At 44.0% G+C, this 20,611-nt stretch overlaps 5 protein-coding genes across 9 annotated transcripts; 3 read left to right on the forward strand and 2 right to left on the reverse strand.

The window, feature by feature from the left end:
* The first annotated feature begins 205 nt into the window (after positions 1–205).
* On the forward strand, positions 206–7,280 carry LOC120683927 (ATPase family AAA domain-containing protein At1g05910-like). Of its 4 annotated transcripts, none has more exons than XM_039966023.1 (11): positions 236–411; positions 726–1,057; positions 2,381–2,485; positions 2,590–4,377; positions 4,461–4,649; positions 4,739–4,881; positions 5,295–5,540; positions 5,864–6,050; positions 6,184–6,249; positions 6,349–6,595; positions 6,683–7,280. In XM_039966023.1, exons 2-11 carry the CDS (start codon positions 848–850, stop codon positions 7,108–7,110), a joined length of 3,609 nt encoding a protein of 1,202 aa, XP_039821957.1. In that variant the 5' UTR covers positions 236–411; positions 726–847; the 3' UTR covers positions 7,111–7,280. The 4 variants fall into 4 exon arrangements, with proteins under 4 accessions (XP_039821966.1, XP_039821957.1, XP_039821962.1 ...); XM_039966028.1 differs by having other exon boundaries at positions 236–410; positions 745–1,057; XM_039966032.1 differs by having other exon boundaries at positions 206–1,057; positions 6,692–7,252.
* A 587-nt stretch (positions 7,281–7,867) lies between these two features.
* Positions 7,868–10,454, reverse strand: LOC120683972 (proteasome subunit beta type-4-like). The gene is made up of 7 exons (XM_039966059.1): positions 10,291–10,454; positions 10,127–10,215; positions 9,124–9,200; positions 8,912–9,041; positions 8,614–8,785; positions 8,333–8,518; positions 7,868–8,223 (listed from the first exon to the last, which is right to left on the reverse strand). Exons 1-7 carry the CDS (start codon positions 10,294–10,296, stop codon positions 8,110–8,112), a joined length of 774 nt encoding a protein of 257 aa, XP_039821993.1. The 5' UTR covers positions 10,297–10,454; the 3' UTR covers positions 7,868–8,109.
* A 266-nt stretch (positions 10,455–10,720) lies between these two features.
* LOC120683954 lies at positions 10,721–13,836 on the reverse strand. Of its 2 annotated transcripts, none has more exons than XM_039966045.1 (6): positions 13,615–13,836; positions 13,144–13,253; positions 12,160–12,239; positions 11,821–12,080; positions 11,417–11,572; positions 10,721–11,177 (listed from the first exon to the last, which is right to left on the reverse strand). In XM_039966045.1, the coding sequence occupies exons 1-6, from the start codon at positions 13,809–13,811 to the stop codon at positions 11,012–11,014; spliced, it is 969 nt and encodes a 322-aa protein (XP_039821979.1). In that variant the 5' UTR covers positions 13,812–13,836; the 3' UTR covers positions 10,721–11,011. The 2 variants fall into 2 exon arrangements, with proteins under 2 accessions (XP_039821979.1, XP_039821984.1); XM_039966050.1 differs by having other exon boundaries at positions 12,160–12,309; positions 13,615–13,762.
* Positions 13,837–13,860: 24 nt separating this feature from the next.
* LOC120683982 lies at positions 13,861–16,761 on the forward strand. The gene is made up of 8 exons (XM_039966069.1): positions 13,861–14,023; positions 14,632–14,738; positions 14,951–15,000; positions 15,093–15,175; positions 15,288–15,396; positions 15,700–15,713; positions 15,821–15,922; positions 16,326–16,761. Exons 1-8 carry the CDS (start codon positions 13,949–13,951, stop codon positions 16,437–16,439), a joined length of 654 nt encoding a protein of 217 aa, XP_039822003.1. The 5' UTR covers positions 13,861–13,948; the 3' UTR covers positions 16,440–16,761.
* Positions 16,762–18,522: 1,761 nt separating this feature from the next.
* LOC120683990 (probable long-chain-alcohol O-fatty-acyltransferase 4) lies at positions 18,523–19,921 on the forward strand. The gene has a single exon (XM_039966078.1). The coding sequence runs from the start codon at positions 18,624–18,626 to the stop codon at positions 19,635–19,637; it is 1,014 nt and encodes a 337-aa protein (XP_039822012.1). The 5' UTR covers positions 18,523–18,623; the 3' UTR covers positions 19,638–19,921.
* Positions 19,922–20,611: the final 690 nt, after the last annotated feature.

A 20,611-nucleotide genomic window follows, 5' to 3' on the forward strand; every position in this document is an offset into this window, starting at 1 on the left:
CCTCTCCACCGTCCGATCTCTATCCAACGTCATGCAAAATCTCAACAACTGATTTCCCACACAGTCCAATCCCAAATCAGAGCTCAGGTCCTCCCACTGCTACCGGGCCCGGCAGACCGTCACGCCCACCTGTCAGAAGCCGCACCCGCTCTAGCCCAATGTGAACGCCGCGACCGGGGCGACCGGGGCGGGCTCCCGGTCACGTGCCTCGCCCGTGCGGACGGAGAGGAAAGAAACCCGGAAACCCTCGCGTCGTCTCGGCACCCTCTCCTCCGCTTCGAAACCCCCGACGCGAAGGAAGAGAGGAAACCCTTGCGAGGCGCCTCAACCCCCGCTCCCGCCCGCCCGCCGCCGCCTCGAATCCGCACGGATTCGCGTGGTGCGGGACCCCGGCGGATCGGATCCCGGAGGTTAGCTCCCCGGCGGCGCCTGACTCGGGAATTTTTCCTCCGGATTTTTCGCGCTTTTTTGGGGCTCATTTTGGGGGTTTAGCTCGGGGTTCTGTCTTGGGCCGGGGTTCTGTTGGTTTGTATGAATTTTGGATGGTTCGTGGTTGGGTGATTGGAGTTTGGCGGGACGGATTCGTATTAATTGTTCCTGGGTTTGATTTTTTGTTTTTGTCTTTTTGGGGGCAGTTTGCAGTGTGGAAATAAACGTCCGGTTCCATTTTGTAATGCATTACCAGTAAATCTGCCGTTATTTGATATTTTATTTGTGTATGAAAATTGGTGGATTCGGGGCTAGGGTTTGGGGATTGGCTGAAGTTGTGGGACTGTTTGAGCGTTTGGCCTAGTTTAAGGAACAATGTGCTTCATGGTTTGGGAGTGCACCTGACGAGGACGGAGGGATGGTGGCGATGGAGGGAAAGGGGGATGCGTCAGTGACGCCGTTGAGGACCAGTGACCGGCTCCGGCAGCGCCCAAAGTACTATGCTCGTGGCTATATGTATTACAAGCCAGCCATGCGGAAGAAGGTCAAGTCTAAGAAGCGAACAGCTGCATCACAGATTGCTAAGAAACTGCTTCGCAAGCCAGCTGCCCGGCCACCACCCGCCGATGTAAGCTAATTCGTCTGCCTATGCTTAATGAGTCTCTGATCTTACTGTTGTTTTGTGGTGATCTGTTTGTATAGGTAACAGCATGTGTGTGATTGGCAATGTGTGAATGCTTTAGACACATGCTAATTATGCATTATTTTTGTCTTCTAAAGCTTGTGCACGTAGCTGTGAATTGGTAGCCTTGATGAGTGTGCTTGATGCATTTGTTTCCGAGGGCTTGTTTGGATAAATTTATTCCCTTCCAGTACATGTGTTTTCGAGTGGAAAATGAACTAATTTCCATCCCAGTCTTTCGCAAACAAGGCTATGTTCCCAAACAAGGCCTGAGTGATCCCAGCTTAGATTGGAGGGGATCACTATGTTCCCAAACAAGGCCTGAGTGGGATTGATCGATTAATACTGGATTCACTTGGTTTTACTATCACTTTTAGGTGTAAATTAAATAGCTTCCCAATTAACGGCCAGCTAAGATACATCAGAGCTATTGTTTATAGGCTTGTGTGTCTGATAAGTTTACTTTTGTTGTGTTGGCCTGTTGGATATTCAGTAGCTTGGAGGTCCTGTATGCCTGTGGCATTTTGAACCTTTGGTTGAATGCCTGGCATCTCTGTTTCATTTATGTACTTATACAATGTGTGCTGTGTCTGATACAAGCATGCACCACAATAAGTTATGTAGCTAGTGTATATGTAGTTCTTCTGTAGCGTGGTCTCAACCTGGATAAATGTCTGTTTTGCCATCTCATTTTAAGGAACATCGGTGGCATGTTATTTTTTTTTAAAAATCACTGTGCCATGAAGTGGTCATGCATCTCTATTTCTACAAGGTTGAAACAGAGCTTTGAAGTTTGTTTTGTGTTCCTTATCTTCCTACATTTGGCGCTCACTGAAAATAATATTACTTAAGAAGTCCTTGCTTATCAAGTCCAACAGTGGCAGTTGTCATGAATATTATATTGTAATATAGTCTACCTTGTCTTATTTAACAGGATTCATCCGGTTTTAGTTTATAATTATTATTGGAAATTCCTATTGCCAATGTAGCAGTTTTTGTTGTGTGAATGTCTTGCTTTTACGAAGGCTGCACTGTCACACTAACTTGTGTTCATGTTTGCACTTGTCGTGGACCGACAAAAGTAACAAACACTAGACTTTCATTAGGCTTTTACTGCTAGGGTATCATGTTAAGATTAACCAATTGTTCATCTGCACACTTTTAAACTCTAATTCCTGTTTAACTGCATATTATGAAGGATTGCCTTCTGTTTGTAAGGATTTCATTGTTTATGCTCATCTGGCTAGCTTATGATAATTTCCTCTGTAGTCCATTGCAGCAAATTTGCGCCGTTCGACGCGGAAGCGAAGGATTTCTGTAAATCTGGAGGGCTATGATACAGATAGTTCAAGTATGGAAGATGATGATCTTATGGTGAGTTTCTGCAGTTCATGAAAAGTTACTTCACACTAGTACCCCTGCCCCAACTGTCAACTAAATTTACTGATTATTGTAGCCTTTTCCTCTAAATGTTTCAGAGGCCCAGATATCTTTCGTCAAAGAGTAAAGGGGAAAACAATGCTGCACATGATGAAGTGTCAGCTCGGCCAAAGCGCCAGAAGTTATCCAACTCCATACCTCGCCGTGAAGGTTTACGACCCAGAAGATCTTTGCGGGGACAAAGGCTGCATGCATACCAGGAATCTGAAGATGAACAGGAAAGCTCTGAAGAACAGGGTGCAGAAGATCAAAGGGAAAATGGCAATGAGATTGAGGAGGATGTAGGTGATGATGATGAGGTTGATGGAGGCGATGAAGCTGAAGCAGACGGAGATGATGAAGATGGTGAGGAAGAGCAAGAAGGAAGGAGGAGATATGATTTAAGGGATCGTTCAGAGGTTCGTAGACCATCCCCTCGTAAGGAAGGGAAGCACAGACCACAATCTCCTCGTAGAGTACTAGTTCATGGAATTGGTCCGAAGAACAGCAAGTATTTAAAAAAAGGTGGGTCGCGTATGCATAAGCACCCTCGTTTCTCTTTACCAGACGATTCGGATGATTCCCTTCTTGTGGATGAGCCGGATGAAGGTCCATCCATGCCATGGATGCGTAGTGGGAGGGGAGGTATGCCATGGTTGATGGGTGGGTTGGACATGCATAGTCCAGCAGCATGGGGTCTGAATGTTGGAGCATCTGGTTGGGGTCACCAGGGTGACAGTTCTACTTCACTCATGCCCGGGGTCCAAACTGCGGGACCAAGTTCCAAAGGTGGAGCTGATATTCAGCCTCTGCAGGTTGATGAGAGTGTGAGTTTTAAAGATATCGGTGGACTATCAGAGTACATTGATGCTTTAAAGGAAATGGTTTTCTTCCCTTTGCTGTATCCAGATTTTTTTGCAAACTACCACATTACTCCACCTAGAGGAGTTCTGCTTTGTGGTCCGCCGGGTACTGGAAAAACATTGATTGCCCGTGCCTTAGCTTGTGCTGCCTCTAAAGCCGGCCAGAAGGTCAGTTTTTATATGCGCAAAGGGGCTGATGTTCTTAGTAAATGGGTGGGAGAGGCTGAAAGGCAGCTCAAGTTACTTTTTGAGGAAGCTCAAAAGAATCAGCCGTCTATTATATTTTTTGATGAAATTGATGGCCTGGCACCTGTGAGGTCTAGCAAGCAGGAGCAGATTCACAATTCAATTGTTTCAACATTACTTGCTTTGATGGATGGTCTTGATTCACGTGGGCAAGTTGTCTTGATTGGAGCAACTAACAGAATTGATGCCATTGATGGAGCATTGCGTAGACCTGGCCGATTTGATCGTGAGTTTTATTTTCCTTTACCTGGCTACGAGGCTCGAGCCGAAATACTGGATATTCATACAAGGAAATGGAAGGATCCTCCACCAAAGGAACTAAAGATGGAGCTTGCTGCTAGCTGTGTGGGATATTGTGGAGCTGATTTGAAAGCACTGTGTACTGAAGCAGCTATTAGAGCATTTAGAGAGAAGTATCCTCAGGTCTACACTAGCGATGACAAGTTTGTCATTGATGTTGATTCGGTCAGTGTTGAGAAGTACCACTTTTTGGAAGCTATGTCTACGATAACTCCAGCTGCGCATAGGGGATCCATTGTGCATTCGAGGCCACTTTCATCAGTTATTGCTCCCTGTCTGAAGAGGCATCTTGATAAAATAATGGAACGGATTTCTGATATTTTCCCTTTTCTTTCATCCGTAGATTTTAGCAAGTTTTCTGCCCTTTCCTACGGATCTTCCATACCTCTTGTTTATAGACCTCGCCTTTTGATATGTGGTGGTGAGAGTGTTGGACTGGTAAGACTGTTCCTTTCTATAAATAGACTATCATATTACATGCCTTTCTTTTTTCATTTCGTAATGTGTTTTTAACTTAGCAGGATCATGTGGGACCAGCTGTTTTGCATGAACTTGAGAAGTTTTCTGTTCACTCGTTGGGACTGCCTTCTCTTCTCTCTGATCCAAGTGCAAAGACGCCTGAAGAAGCTCTTGTGCATATTTTTGGGGAAGCCAAGAGAACAACTCCATCCATTCTCTACCTGCCTCAGTTCCATCTTTGGTGGGATACGGTTAGTAGACACTCTTTTTGCTAAGACATGATTCTGACAAGTGTTGAATAATGATTATTTACCTAAGTACTTAATTGTTCATGTTACAGGCACACGAACAGCTTAGGGCTGTGTTACTGACTCTATTGAATGAGTTGCCATCCAACCTTCCAGTTTTGTTGTTAGGAACATCATCAGTGGCTTTCACTGATCTCGAAGAAGAGTGTGCTTCCATATTCTCTTCTCGCAATATGTAGGTTCCTTGCTAAATGTCTTTCGTCTTTTCCTTGGTTGTGTTGGCTACTTGGCTTGTTCTTGCTGATGCGAGCCTGTTGCTTGGATCCTGTTACTTAATATACTATATCTTTACTGCTCAGCTTTTTATTAACAATTTTGTACATTGACCCTTGATCTCTGTAAATGCTTTGTATATTCCAACCTTGATCGTTCACAAAGAAAGCATGGAGGCTCTTAGGCATTAGATATGTTGCAATGGTAGGCACAGAAATAATTGAGGATGCAATTTGTTTCCTTTTTGTTGACTTGTGGGTTCTAGTTCTTCACATAACATTTTATTTGTGATTCAGTGCGACCTTCACATGAAATTCACTGCATTTCCTACATTATCTTTTTTTTTACCAAGAAATAAAAAACTTTCTTTAATAGGTACCAAGTGGATCAACCAAGTTATGATGATAGATTGAGATACTTCAATATATTGTTTGAGTCATTGCTCTCGTTCCAAACGGAGGAATCAAGAAACAAGTCAAAGAAACAGAAATCTGCTATTGATCTTCCCAAAGCTCCAAAGGTAGTGGAGGGCCCTAAGGTTTCGGAGCTAAAGGCTAGGGCAGAAGCAGAGCAGCATGCTGTCCGTCGAATGAGGATGTGCCTCCGAGATATTTGTAACCGGTCTGCAGTTTGCTCTTTTACTCCTTTATTGAGCTTACTTATTTTATCATCACCAATTATTAACTATAAAGTCAGTTAAAATTTTGTTGTGATATTTCAAATCATGAAACCTATGCTGTAAAGTAGATAAAAAAAGGATTCTGTTATTTGAGAGGGATTTTAAAAATATTCTTTTAGATCTTGCCTTGAATATTCAATGTTTTTTGGTAGACCTCTTGTTTTCATCCTCCGTTGCATAAGCATTGTTGCACTAGTAGCTTGTCAGTGTTCATTTTGTTTCTGAACCCTGATAGAACTAATGGTGTGACTGCTTGTATTTTCAGCATTTTATTCAACAAAAGGTTCAATGTGTTTCACTTCCCAGTATCAGAAGAGGAGGTACCTGACTATCGATCAGTAATTCAAAAGCCCATGGATATGGCTACTGTCTTGCAGCGGGTGGACTCTGGACAATACCTTACGAGGGCAGCATTTATGAAGGATATTGATCTTATTGTCTCGAATGCAAAGGTACATTTTCTTGGGAATTTATTTTCGATTCATGTTACATATGTTGTGGCCTCAGTGGTGAGCGTTTTGAGGATGGCAGCTTAAATATGTGCCAAACTTCCAATACTGTTGCTAACCAATGTATGTCCTATAGACTTATAATGGGAACGACTACAATGGATCTAGGATCGTCAGTAGAGCATGTGAACTCCGAGATGTGGTATCTTGTTTATTCTCGATTTCGAGTATATTTCATTGTTGACTATGCCACTTTGTCAATTATCTTTGTGTAATGTCTAATGAACCACTTTTTGGTCAGGTGCAAGGTATGTTGTCACAGATGGACCCGTCTTTGGTGTCCTTCTGTGATAAAATCGCTTCACAGGGGGGACCACTGCAGGTTATGGATGATGAAGATAGCTCCATTCTTCAAGCAGCACCTGTTACTCAGCTTGTTTCTGGTACTAGAATAAGTGCAAGGCTTCGTAATGTGCAGCCAGAAGTAAACCTCTCACAAAGTTATGAAGTGCTTAAGCGGCAAAAGAAAAGCGCAGAAAATGAACAGGGTCAGTTCTTATGATCTTTGACTATAACCATTGTATTTGTTTGTCAAGATGTAATAGCAATGATTATGGAAAACATTGAATTGTTAGTTGTTTCAGGCATGACTAAAGATGTGGCTGTAAGAGGTGAAAGGTCTCCAGAAGATGTAGATTTGTCAAAACCAATTTCCCCAGAAGAAGCCCCAAAAGAACCAGATTCAAATGGCACGCTAGAAGAAGCCGACAATTCACCAACTGAAGCAGCAGAAATACCTGCTCGTCCTGAACCCATGGAGACTGACAGCAGTGAAGTTGCCGCCACCGTGAGTACTGGCGACGACTTACTCGGACAGCTAGAAGCCCTAAAGCAGCGCTTTATGGAGCACACGGCAGGTTATGGTGTGCCACAGCTGGAGAGGCTGTATTCCCGGATAATGAAAGGCGTGATAGAGTTGACAAGTAAAGAAAGCAATGAAGATCATAGGCGGTTAGTTGTTAGATATTTGTTGACATTTGTTGAGAACAGCGACAATTTTTAACTCCGGCGCGTAATAAGATTCTTGTTTTCCTCATGTGTACATTCTCTTTGGAGTGAAAAAAAAAATAGTGGATCATCTTGGGAGCTTTCCCAGTTCCATGCCGTGTAATAGAATGTGCCAAATGCTAGTGTCTGTGACACAATTTTGCAATGAATGATTTGGCATGTGCATCCTTGTAGAGTTATCATGTTTTTTTTTTTTAAAAAAACTGGATTTACCTCTCTCTCGCTCTCTCTCTCTCTCTCTCTCTCTCTGCACAATGGGTACTTTATACCTGGTCGTGAGATTACAGGTTTGTAAATCTCAAACCGTTATGAATTATGATGTTTGCTGCTTAGACGTTTTCGTTCTGGAAGGTTGCCAAAATATACTTGGTGTTAATCAGGAACAGAAGGTTGGCACAAACTTATGGGCTAATGGATATGGCATCACTGCAGAGGAAGAACAGAAGAGAAGCCTGGCAATGGCATCACAGTTGTAAGGAAATACTAGTTGCATTATGCCAGGAACAGTGAAGCCTGGTAATGGCAACAAAGCAGCAAGGAAAAACTGCTTAGCTTTAAGCTGTGAACAGATGAGAAGCCCGGCGACTGCGTGAGCGGACTCGCACTCAGCAGTCACCTCTGCGCGCCAGGCATCCTACCGATACCGCCTGCTGCAGCTAAGTAGGCGGACATCACATCCCTCTTCTGTTGGCAAACTCAGTGAAAAGCCTTGGTGAAACAGGTAGTGCCAGTACTGTGCCAAAATCGCCCTATTGGTTTAGCATTTCAGCACAGGCGCCAGAAATTGCAATCATATAAATCCACACCCACATTTAACGTTCACAAGAATTAAACTCTCTGAATCATAACTGTCACGTCGTACAAAGCAAATGCAAAGTTTCAGTGATGTTCAGAACAAACATTCACAAGGGCTGAAAGCATTGCTGAAGGCACATATATTGCTTCCCCCTAAGTTCATGGCACGATTGATATGCAAGATTTGAGCAGCATAAATCTACCATGACCCTACTGCACCCTGGGCTGGGTTTTCAAAATGAGAGAAGCCCCAGTAGGTCTTCAAGGAGTATGGCGGGTAAATGGTTGATCCTTCAGTTGTGATCTTGGCAATCTGTGATTCAAGAACATGTTAGGACAATCTGTAATTATGCACTGAATTTCTGTGAATGTTCACAGGTTCAGCAAACTAAGCACATTAACCAATGTTAATGGGTTCATACCTGGAATTTGTTGATGGATGACCTATCACGGTACAGCAAGACCAGCAAACACTTCTCAACCAGCTTAACAGCTTCTTCAAAAGTCATGTCCTCGCGCCATTCAGCCCGAAGTATGGGGATCGCCAGATGATTTCCAAACCCAGTAGCAACATGGTTTTCCTCAAAGTGGGTACCAATCATGTTAACCTGCCCAGATCAAGAATTAGGAGTAAGATGTTTACATATCAAGGGCTCAAGGCCAGTGAATAAGAAGATACAATTCATTTGAAAACAGATCATACCATCCCAAGATACTTCTCATCACCCTTTGGGCCCTTTTTAACTCCACCAAGGACAAGGGTGTTCCAGAGAGGATCAAACTTGTTGCGTCTGTTGTACATTACCCTTGTCAAATAACTGTGGATCTCTTTCGGGCCCAAAGAGTTCCCATCATCCCACATATGATCAGACAAACTGAAAAGAAAGGGTGAATGAAGGGATTCAGATATCCATATAGCATTACATACAAACAAAAATATGAGTTCACTATATAATCATTATGAAGTTCCATATGTATTCACCATTAGTGATGGAACTTACGTTAGTTCATCGAGATAGCGCAAAATCTCCTGGAAATCACTGAACTCTCCGCTTGCTCCAATGAGGCTATGCTTGCCAACTGCCTTAATGCGTTCCACACTCTTGTATCTCAAAGTTGACCCATAGGAGGCTGAAAATGGAAGATAAGACTAAGTTTCCCATTGTAATAAACTATTAATGTTATTTGTCTGTTCAGAAGAACTGTGACTAACCTCCAGTATCACATGCCATGATTACCCCATCCTTGTACTTCAAGGCAATGACGGAAGTACCAGTCACATACGGATACCTGTTGATGTCAAACAATGGCAGGAGTAGATCATGTGAATTAATAACCTTATCCAAAGCAAACACCACAATGGAACTATATAGAAGAGTTCAATGGAAATGCCACACTACAAGGAAGCTTGGAAAGAAGAGGCGTTCTAAAAGTAACAAGCACACAATTAATGCCAGCCATATTACCATAACAGAGAAGCCATTAGAAATATAGACATGTAATCAGGGATTTAGACTGAGGAAGACATAGCATACTGTAAGAATATTATTTTACACTTCACCAAAAGCATACGTACCAAGCAAACTAAGTTCAACTCTATCCCCATAAAGGAACAAAACTTAAAAGATGCTGCTATTTCATAAACACACGAACCCTTATTTGCCAATTCATATGTTGGATCGATAACTGGAAATAAGAATAGAGAGGGGAAAAAAAGAAAAAAACAGTGCCCAAACACTAACAAATCCAAAGTCATTCCATTTTATTTTAGCAGAACAGATAAATACACTCAACCACATGTAAAATAACAAGTAAGCCCGACGAGCTAATCAACATCTAGGACAGCAGAGGCCGAATCCAAGCAGTTTGCAGAGAAATTCATAAACATCCTGACCGACGACTGCAAACATCTCATTGCAGAGTTACGAACAGCATCACGAATCACTAACCCTAATCCGCAAAAATCCCCAAGGTTCCAATAAATCAAAACCCTAATTTTTTTCTTCTCAAACAGTATTTCATCGTCGAAAACACCAAAAGTTCTACTCGAGCGATGGCTTAAGCCTTAAGATGAAAATTCCGCTCTTGTGCCGAAAATCACCCTTACTCACAAACAGTCTCACCGCAATAACTTCTCCCCCTCCACACGAGGAAGGGGCCACCTGACGCAAGCCGCGATCCGAACCAAGCACCGAAACATAAATCGACAAACTTACTGCGTCCGCTGCGTCTCGCCTCCTCCCGCCGCCGCCGCCGGTGGCGCCTGGCTCCCGCCCGCGGCGTGAGATCCCATCGCCTGCTGCCACTGCGGAATCCCCACAGAGATGCGTCAGAGACTAGTAACCGAAGGAGAATCGCAGCAGTTGAAGGAGACGCTTACCGCCATGTCGGTCCTCCTCTTCTTCGATCCGCGACAGTGACCTACGTCTTTGGTGTCCTCACCGGTCGCCGCCGCTACAAGAGAGAGTGCCTTCCGCTTTTATTTTCTTTCTTGAAGCCGAAGAGAAGAAGAAGAAGGAGAGCGCCGCTACACGGGCCGGAGTCGGGTTCATACCCGACCCCGACTCGAGTCTCGAGATCTTTCAGCTGGGCCTAAATTTGCTAACGGGGCGGACCAATCCTGGGCTCCAAGATTTTGTTTGGTGGGCCCAAAATACCAACTAAATGCTGTTCTGTTTGGTTTGGGCCAACAACAAAAAAACTGAGGCCATAGCCATCCCATGTCGAAACTGATTTAGTTGGTATTTTGGAAAACAATACAGATATTTAAACTAATAAAAGAGAGTTGAAAGTGCATCTAAGAGTCACCATTTTACACCCCTAAACTCGAGCATAATATACCACTCATGGATGTTTGAAAAACAAGCTCAATTGTTCATGGTACAGAGAAACTCTAATGGATGTGAATACAGAAAACCTTGAGCTGCAGCAAGTCAGCGACCGATCAAGGCCTACAATTCTACAAACTTGCACGGGCCCTTGGGCTCATGGTTCAGGGACCAGGGTCCCTCGCAAAAAAAAAGGACCAGGGTGTCAGTGCTTCTGATACGTGGCTGATCCGTTGTAGAAGATTTCCTTCCGTAAAAGTGCACCCTGACCAACTATAACACAATGACCTGCGATTGGCTATGGAAAAACTCAACTTCTAATCTCACGGATGTCCAGACTTGGCTGCATCGCCTGAGCTTCTCATTCATGCGAGCTATAAATGATTTGGCCCATGGCTCTTCATGACGCTTCATGCTCAGGCCACAAGGAACTGAAAAACTGGCAACCATAAACAGTAAGTTTATAAGATCACATGTAAAATTGCACTCCGAGCTCTTAAGGACCAAAAAAGGTGCTGCCTGGTACAGTTGCATTAAAGGAAGCCACAGGAATTAGGAAAGAAACAATACATACACATATACAATGATAGCACATACCTATGGGGATTTCAGGTTACAAAAGTTGAAAGGTGTAAACGCAAGCACGTCACAGAAGCAAAAGTTTAAAGTGCATTTTACCTCATCAGCTCCTCTTCTGATTCTTTGGCACCTGACTGACAATTTCCACACACATATACTCGGTAGATATGCAGAGAGTGCTTGGAGAGATTCTGTATAGCTGCCTCAGCACTTCCATTGCGGAATAAATATGTTACTGGATAATTTAAAAGCCACCTGCAGACATTGAAACACAAAACATGCCATTCAGAGAGGGAAAATCAAATGCCAAATTTATGTAACATAGCATACATAAGAATGGCACAGACACTTCTTTAGATAACAGAACCAGCAAGATGAATAAAGGTGCCACGTTTTATTCAGATGCTGGGCAAATTTTTTTACTTCCAAGTGTTCAAATAATGGTATTGTTGGACTAGGAATTCCATGGCTACAGTTTTGATGACACACAGACCAGAAATTACCCATTCAGAGAGGGCAAAGCAATTTGGGCGGTCTCAAGGAAGGAACTCAGATCAACCACCAGTAAGGTCCTGTCATCAACGTGATTGTCAGTGCACTCTGCATCAATAATTCTCTCTGGAAGTCCTGACATTTGCTTTGCTATTCCAGGTCGAATGACAGGCACATCTACAGCTGCTTCAACAGGGTATTTGGCTGAAAATCGATCCTGGATAGATACAAGCTCCAGCACAGTGTCATTGGCTTCTATGTTTGTAAGCAGCTGCATAAAAATAACTTTTCAGTAATAAGAAGCATACAGTAGACAAAAATAGAAAAGTATGATCTGAGAAGGTAAATACTTTGCAACAGCTTTTCTCTAGGTCCACGAAAGCTAGCTGGTGCTGTGACCTTTCTACTGGCGATGCATGTTCAGCAAGTCCTTTAACATGGATCAAGTAAAGCATATCGTTAATAACCATTACTCGAAGTGGATTCAACATGCTTGTTTCCTGCAAGTCAAGCATAATAATATTAAAATGTTTCAAAAGCACCGAGGCGGTTGTATGTTTTCTGCTCAGTTGGAGTAGTGCCTTTTTAAACAAAATGAATATGCCATATTACACTAAGAACTTGGCTTTTTAATGCACCCATGAGTTCTATGACCACAATTCATCTTCCACCATTTTTAATTATTTCATATTTAGATCAAGTCCTAAACCACTCTAGGCACAAAAACTACTAAAACAATTCCTAGGTGATAGGCAAGGTGATTCTTGCCTAGCATCGCTTTTTTAAACAGAGGATGAACTGATGCAGATGAATATATAGATGTAATCCAAATAACCTTCAGTACAGATAGTAGATTGTTCCTGAAAGCAGTTGGAAGCCGAACCATATCACAAGTAAAAAGTACATCATAAAGTAATATTAATAGATTGAGGGTATTTAAGAAAAATAATTAAAGATCATCGTTGAAGACATTTGTCCTAAATATAACTATTAAATGGCAGAGAAATATAACAACTTATAGTCACTATTGAGATCCATAAAACGTACATCTGTTGGCACAAGGATGCAGCCTTACATGGAAGAAGGGCTTGCCCAGTGGCTCAAGGTAAATTCGCATATGCATGGAACTTCGACATGCAGAAAGTGGACATGGAATGTCCTAATATGTCTTGCAAGCAAATAATAGTACATATGGCATTGCTATCACCAGCAATCATTTATCATCAGTGAGATAATGAGAATTAACAGAGAAACTGTTTTTATATGCAATACCTTATTCTGTAAAACTAGTACAGAGCATTTAAAATACTAATACATACTAATCGTGAAATTACCTGCCGGGCATGATGCAGAAGGCTGCAAAGATTCTCTTGTAGCTGAGGCATTGTGCCACCATAGTCCACCAGTACCACAGGCCGCAACCCAGTGCAGAGAAAGAGGATATCTGGAATATGACACCGTTAACTCTCCTCACCTAATACTATGTAATTTACAACCAGAATATTTTCATCAAACCTTTAACCTCTTGCAACTACTGATCAAGTGTCCTACAACTACAGTGGTACAAACAGAAGGTTAGCTATAATAAAGCCTTAAACCAAGGTGGATCATGTAATGGTATAGCCGTATAGTGGATGAATTGGCTTCTGCAGTTGGGCTAGGTTAAATTTCATCAACCAGAAATACAACTTTAGCAGAAGACCAGCAGGGCAGCATGGAACTGACGGATTAAGAAATGGGATTCTTGTCAACAGCAAATCCTAGAAACAGAGATGAAAACTGAGAGCACGTGAGTGAGCACTAACCGTTGAGGAGGCGGCGCTTGGAGCCGGGGCGGAGGCGCCACCTGATGCGCACCGCGCACGCCTCCACCACCCGAAGCATCTCCTCGAACGCCCCCGCCCCCGCCGGCGCCATCGCCGCCGTGGAAGAGCTGAAGCCGGTCACGGAGCCATTTCCTCCGTCCGAACCAACGGCTAGGATGGAACAAGGAGCGAGACATGTCCTCTCTTAGCAGTATATCAACCGTCCGATCCCCAATCGTACGGACTGCCTCAGAGCTGTGAAGGGGAAGCTCCGTAGTTGGGGGTCGCCGCTTCCTGCTGCCGCCGCGAACCTGCGACTTCCAAAGGAGGAGCAATGGAGTTATCCACTCCCCTCGGGAGCTCCCTTGCTACGCCGGCGGCCATGGCCCTCGTCAGCCCCAACCCCAAGGTGAGCGACGCCCTCAATTGGATGAAGCCTCTTGAGGCCGGAGCTTCCTCTGGGTGTTTGGAATTGCAAGGATAATCTCGGTTGCAGTAAAACACTTCCTGGGCAATTCTGCTGGAATGGTTCAGATTACGCTAAGATACTTTTGTGCATACCATGGTCCGGTCTGCAGGCAAGCTTTATTTTTCGGTTAGGCACTACGTTTCCTGTTTCTGCTCGGGCAATTAGGGTTCAGTCTTCAGTGATTATTTTGCTTGGGGAAGCATGTGTACAAGAACTCAAGGAGTTTAGCTGAGTCCTGATTTTCTCGAGTCATTCCCTAAAAATTTAGTATGATGAAACTCGGAAAGCTGTACTGCCATCGTTTTATTTGCCACCAATGAAAGGCTTATTAAAAGCCTAAAACATGTTCAGACTTGGCAAACATTGTTGCAAATTAATTTATGTATGGGAATTTGCTTGAGAAGATTAATGAAGGAAGGGATAATTCAGTATTACTCGTTCAAAAAAAATTACTATTGCCTCGCCTATATTTCATCTCTTAGTATTGTCTTTCCTACTTTAGCTTATCTGTTGACAATTACAATCTGAATTTTCGGGTTGTCCTGCAGATAACCAAACATATATGTGCAAGAGCGATGCAACTTCAGTGTCAATTTTCTCATAGACTACGATCTGTAGCTTCTTCAACAGTGTTAAACAAACAACCTTCACAACGGTAGGTTGTTTCTGGTGCCTTGTTACCTTTTCTTTTGACATATACAGTTATTCTTTTTTGCCTTAAAACTGTAGTTAGGGATTATTTAGCATTTAGCAACGATCATATCAATGATAGTGTGCCTAGTCTCATGATTCGTTGTATCATGGAGGTGATATTTTGTCCATAATGCTAATGAATATTTTGAATTGTTTATATAATATCTCTTTCAGAATCAACCAGAAAGACTGTGGTTCACTTAAGGCAGCATCTCCAGTACAATGTACAGCTATTCCTCTTATCAATTCCTTGAAACTGTGTATGTTCTGAAAATCCTAGAGTATTGACTTATCAGTCATTCATTTGAATTATCAGGTACAGAAAATCTGCTGCAGTCGTCAATATCATTCAAAGACTTCTGTGTTTCAGTGTGTCCTAAAGAGGATGGTCTGATAAAGGTTAGCTAGCATATTACTGTCAGTAATGTATACAAGGTGTAAAAAAATCCTAACTATTTTGACCAATCTATTCTTGATTTTATCTTTCCATTATCTTTCTTACAAAATGCAGATACAAGTAAATGTATCCGGTACAATGACAGATTCTATCTTTGAGGAAGTTTTCACAAAGAAGGTTGCCGCTGCACAACCCCTTCCTGGGTTTCGACGAATGAAAGGAGGTATACTCTTATAACTTTTACAAACCCTAATCTCTAATTCTGTCGATCATTTGGCAATTTTATACAATTTTGCCTGCAACTATGCTCGTGCGATTTGTATCTTGCAAATTCTGAATTCACCTCAGATGTACCTAAAAGATATGGGTTCAATATGTCATATGGTTGAGCTACATAAATCATTTTAACGTCTTGTTGTTTGTATATTATACTTTGTGTTATTTGAATTGGCCATAGCCATAGGAACCTAACATTGCCTACCTTTGTTGACATTGTCTTCCACATGGTGCTAACTGAATCATTCAGGGAAAACTCCAGATGTAAGTTCCCATTCAAAAGTTAATCCTTTCAGTTTATATCTGCCTGAACCCGTTTGCACATAGGTCGAGGTTGTTCTAACTTACTAATTACTCTTGCGGTGCTGAAGATACCGAAAGAAGTCGCTCTACACTTAATTGGGCCCTCAAAAGTGAAGAAAGAAACCATCAAGAGGATTATAAATTGCACCGTTGCTGAGTATGTTCAAAAGGTATCTATTATTCCGTAACTGTCTGAATGAAATAGTTGGTTATGCTGCCTTGAGGATATTTTATAGGAGGTTCAGTTTTATGTGGTGTTACTCAAGGTGGTTTCTGTTCAAAACTTTTTGGGGGATAAAAAGCAACTCAATTAGCATCTTACTATCCCTATTTTTGCAGTCATTTCCCATCTTCTTGCGGCAATTCTTTGTTATTTGTTTTACTGACAGCAATTTTGTTACAACTTCTTAGAGCGAGCAATCTTAAATTGGATTGATCGTTTGGGAAAATTTATTACAGACAGAGCTTTTATTAAACACCAAGCTACAGCGTTTATGCATGTATTTGATCAGATGTCCGGTCATGGCAATTTTAGCCTAACATGTTTACCTGATTCTCACTGCTATATTACAGGAGGGCCTGACTGCATCGAAGAATCTGAAAGTTCAGCAAAGTTATGAAGAACTTGAAGCAATATTTGAACCGAGAAAAGAATTTTGCTTTGACGCCACAGTTCATTTACAATAAGCTTATGCATCAAGGGTGTAGTGCCACTGGGGATGACCTCTGCAACTGCAAGGAGACACCTGAAGCTCCGCTGATCACCGGCCTCCTTCACGGCTTCACCATTACAGCCTTATTGATAGTTGTTAAGAAATGCTTTCAGGTGAAGCAAAAGTTGGCAAGATATCGTTTTTGTCTGGTAGATATCTCCTCATTCATTACAAGCACGTCTTGAGAGCATGCATTTCTTATGTCATGCTCCTTCATAAGCAAGATTATTATGCTGTGTTCTAATCTGTACAACAAATCATTACAAAATGAAGCAAACAAAAAACTTTAGCACCTATGTACAGTACAGCCCCCAAACGCTCGAACGCTCGATCCATCGTGCCGTGTGCAGAAAAATCCCAAGCATTTTTTCTTTATCTCAGTGCCCCGGACCACGGGAGCTAGACCCGGCGGGGAGCCTCGCCACGAGCATGGCCACCGCATCCCTGGCCTTCACCGCCGGCGCGGCAGGGCGCCACCCTCGCCGCGTGTGCGGCCACGACGACCATGGCAAGCACGAGACGGAGCAGCCAACACCTCGGCGAGGCCATCGGCGACCCAGGGCACGGCGCGAGGATGAGCCGGCGACGACTACTCTACTTGCTATCGGGCGATGACTCGGTGGCCGCTGCTTTTTCTGGCTGCTATTTATAGAAGCGCACGATCCTCCCCTCCCCCCTCTACGGGAAACTCCATATTTATCGATTGTTTTTCATAGGACACTCAGCAAATAATATATTTGCCGAGTGTATTCTAAAATACACTCGGCAAAATATTCACTTTGTCGAGTGCATGACAAAATACACTTAACAAAAAAAATATACTTGACAAAAAAAATACTCGGCAAAATAATAGCACGCATACAAGTTAACTAACAGCTCTTAGGCTTTGCCGAGTGTAAAAACCTTTGCCGAGTGTAAGTTTTTACACTCGGCAAAGCATAGGGTTTGCCAGAGTGTATATTTGTGACCGAAGACCCTACAGGATCATATATATATAGCACCACTACTAGAAACCAAAATTTTCCTGAGGGTGCACATACCCACAGGGAAATACAAAACATCGACAGGGTAATTGAAAAATAATTTTTCTGTGGGTGTGCACCCGACCGACAATGAAAATCTTATTTTTTTCTATGTGCTCACAATTTTCTCTGAGAGTTTTTGCTCAACCGACGGGCAAGAGTGGATTTCCCAATGTGTTTGGTGATTTCCCTGTGAGTGTTTCCGTAACCGACAAGGAAATATGAATTTTCCTATGGGTTGGAAAAACAATCAGGGAAATTCAGCATACACACTGAGAAAAAACGGTTTCTAGTAGTGCACCCTAGCTGCTCGCCATGCCAGGTGCGTGATGCGGTCAGCACAAGCTGGAACAGGATGCTATGGGGTCTAGACATGGTGAAGTTGTTGGGCAGCGCGGGTCACGAATGATATTTTTTCTACAATGGATTTTCTTTGACACAGATTTTATTGTTGCGTTCTCGTATTCTCACTCTATGCGAGTCCATTTAGATTTTACGGTTCGGTTCTCATTATATTCGTTTTGGATCTATCCGTCAGTAATGCTTGTTAAACAAAACTATTTTTTTTGAAACATGGTGTGCACTAGAAATATATATCACTTTGTTCCCGCAACGGTACTTTTCTCTCACATCAAATCATCACCAATCATCAGCCAACTAACAGTACTTTTTTCCTTTTCTCTCAGAGCAAATAAGCACCAGCCACCAGCCATAGCCAGTTCAATAGCTATTCTCACACATAGACCAAATGTGAAAATCCATCTTTTGTCCCTTGAGTTTGCATCATTTGTTTTCAAGACATCGCTCTAAGAAAGATGTAATCAGAATTTTATTCGTCTATGTGATTTTAAGACTAGTATAACTTTTCTGTGTTATAAGTACGTACGAATGATGTCTTGGTTTTGTTTATTAAATGCGTATGGAAACGTGACCATTGGGGTCCTGGGGATAGGCAGACTATAGACGCAAGAAAGGCCCCCCATACCGCAATTAATCCCTGTTGCTTGAGCGGCATATAGCAACTCCGCGTCACTCCGGTTGGTGCGAGGTCCATTCAGAGCCACTAGCAGCGCGCGGCATAGCGGGCGCTCAGCGGCTCAGGCACGCTTGTGCTCTGTTTCCGGGCGCCCGACGCCATGCTGCACCACTCCGTCGTCACCGTTCCGCTGGCGGCTGCCTTGGCCATGCTCTATGCTCGCCTCGTCGCCACCTTCGTCGGCCCTGGCCTTGGTCGCCTTCTTTTCCTCACGCCGGTGCTCGCCCTCCTCCTCGTACTTCCCTTGGCCGCCCCGCTCTACATCACTCGCGGCACAGCCGCCTTCTTCCTCGCCTGGCTCGGCGAGTTCAAGCTCCTCCTCGCCTCCGGCCGTGGTCCACTGGACCCGGGCCTCCGTCCCGTTCCCTTCGTGTTCACCGCCACGCTCCCGGTGAAGCTCCTCCCGGGTGCCGCGGCAGGGGCGGAGGAGAAGGTTTCTTTGCCTCTCCTTTCTTCAAGTATCAAGGTCGCCATCATGGTGGCGCTCCTCCAAGTTTTCCGCCGCCGAAAGGACCAGATGCACCCTTACGCGACCTTTGCCCTCTACGGCATCTACATTTACTGCTTCCTCGACTCCCTGCTGCCGTGCCTCGCCGCGCTGGGGCGCGCACTGATGGGCATGGGTCTGGAGCCGCAGTTCGACAAGCCGTACCTCTCGACCTCGCTCCAGGACTTCTGGGGCCGGCGCTGGAACCTCATGGCCTCGGCCGTGCTCCGGCCGGCCGTCTACATCCCTGTCCGGGCGCGCCTCGGCGCCCCCGCCGGCGTGCTCGCCACGTTCCTCGTGTCGGGGCTCGTGCACGAGGTGGTCGTGTACTACATCACCTTCCGGCTTCCCACGGGGCAGCTCACGGCCTTCTTCCTCTTGCACGGCGCGTCCATGTGCGCCGAGAGGTGGTGGGCACGGAGGTGGCCCAACGCAAGTAGGCTGCCGCGCGTGGTGGCCACGCCGCTCGTCGTGCTCTTCGTGTTGGCCACAGCGTTGTGGCTCTTCTTCCCGCCGCTCTTCGGGAACGGGATGGACGACCGCTTCATCGCCGAGTTCAACGCGCTGTCGGCGGCCTTGGTGGATGCCGGAGGGAGGCTGCTCCGGCTGGCCGGGATAGGTCGCTAGAGAGACTTGCTAGGTCGGTCCACGGAGAAGAGAGACGCTGCGACCGCAGAGGCGCAGACAGAGCAATGCAAGCAAGGCTGAGCGTTCTTCGTATCTTGAAGCGCGTCTACTGTTTAGGAATGAAAAATCCGCGTGGACAAATAAAAAAGGTTCTTGGAAGGGCGCTTGTAATTCTATCTGCTAATTATTGCTCTATTGATTTACTACAGAGGAGATGGTGTATTATGTATATATACAGTCGAATTGAGAATGGCAACATGCCCATGCTGCTAATTATTGTTTAAGTAGTAGATGATATAATTTTTATTAATCTCAAAACGTAATAGTTTATGTCTTAAAAATGTTCATACAATACAAGTACTATCTCTCTCTCTCTCTCTCTCAAAAAGAAAAAAGGAACAAAAAAACGAAAAAAGAAGAAGAAGAAAGGGGCATCGCACGTGCGCGCGCGCTTGGTTGAAGCGTTGCTGCCGCACCAGCATCACACGTGTGCGCTGCAAGGACATGGAGGCCGTACGTGCGTGCGGTGCCGTGCTGATCTGTGTGGTGCCAGGGAGATGATGGATCGATCTGGGCGTGATGGAGGATGCTTTGCGGCTAATCAAGCTCGCTTTCATGCCCCGGTCTGAACATGGACGCGGTTAATTAGTTTGGGATCAGTGTGAAGGGAAGGCGATGGAGAGGAGGATTATTGATCACGTCAGCCATTCACCATGTGGCTTTCCCACTTCTCTGTGACTAGTAGCTAGCTTGTTCAGGCTTCTCACTTGCACGAGCACGAGCACGAGCACTAATTTTTTCAGTCATTCGGCCCGAGTTTGTATACACATGGACACAATGGAGTATATCAAAATAATAATAAAAAAACAAATCTGTTTTGTCTTCTCATAGCTCTTAAGCTTTTTTTTTACAGAAAATTACGAACGGAAAGGCGTAGGGAACAGAATTTATACAGAAGAAAACAATTAATTTTC

Source organism: Panicum virgatum, chromosome 2K (assembly GCF_016808335.1).
Source record: "Panicum virgatum strain AP13 chromosome 2K, P.virgatum_v5, whole genome shotgun sequence".
Classification (NCBI taxonomy): domain Eukaryota; kingdom Viridiplantae; phylum Streptophyta; class Magnoliopsida; order Poales; family Poaceae; genus Panicum; species Panicum virgatum.

Excerpts from the sequence above, each read along its gene's own strand:
- LOC120683927 (XM_039966023.1), top strand. The coding sequence starts at position 848 with ATGGTGGCGATGGAGGGAAAGGGGGATGCGTCAGTGACGCCGTTGAGG. Across the intron at positions 4,378-4,460 it reads GTGGTGAGAGTGTTGGACTG|GATCATGTGGGACCAGCTGT; the intron begins GTAAGACTGTTC and ends TTAACTTAGCAG. Across the intron at positions 4,882-5,294 it reads ATATTCTCTTCTCGCAATAT|GTACCAAGTGGATCAACCAA; the intron begins GTAGGTTCCTTG and ends TTTCTTTAATAG.
- LOC120683972 (XM_039966059.1), bottom strand. Across the intron at positions 8,519-8,613 it reads ATGAGAAGTATCTTGGGATG|GTTAACATGATTGGTACCCA; the intron begins GTATGATCTGTT and ends TGATCTGGGCAG. Across the intron at positions 8,224-8,332 it reads CATCCATCAACAAATTCCAG|ATTGCCAAGATCACAACTGA; the intron begins GTATGAACCCAT and ends CTTGAATCACAG.
- LOC120683954 (XM_039966045.1), bottom strand. The coding sequence starts at position 13,811 with ATGTCTCGCTCCTTGTTCCATCCTAGCCGTTGGTTCGGACGGAGGAAA. Across the intron at positions 13,254-13,614 it reads CAAGCGCCGCCTCCTCAACG|ATATCCTCTTTCTCTGCACT; the intron begins GTTAGTGCTCAC and ends GTCATATTCCAG. Across the intron at positions 12,240-13,143 it reads TTCTGCATCATGCCCGGCAG|GACTTGCTGAACATGCATCG; the intron begins GTAATTTCACGA and ends TCCATGTTAAAG.
- LOC120683982 (XM_039966069.1), top strand. The coding sequence starts at position 13,949 with ATGGAGTTATCCACTCCCCTCGGGAGCTCCCTTGCTACGCCGGCGGCC. Across the intron at positions 14,024-14,631 it reads TCGTCAGCCCCAACCCCAAG|ATAACCAAACATATATGTGC; the intron begins GTGAGCGACGCC and ends GTTGTCCTGCAG. Across the intron at positions 15,001-15,092 it reads GGCAGCATCTCCAGTACAAT|GTACAGAAAATCTGCTGCAG; the intron begins GTACAGCTATTC and ends TTGAATTATCAG.
- LOC120683990 (XM_039966078.1), top strand. The coding sequence starts at position 18,624 with ATGCTGCACCACTCCGTCGTCACCGTTCCGCTGGCGGCTGCCTTGGCC.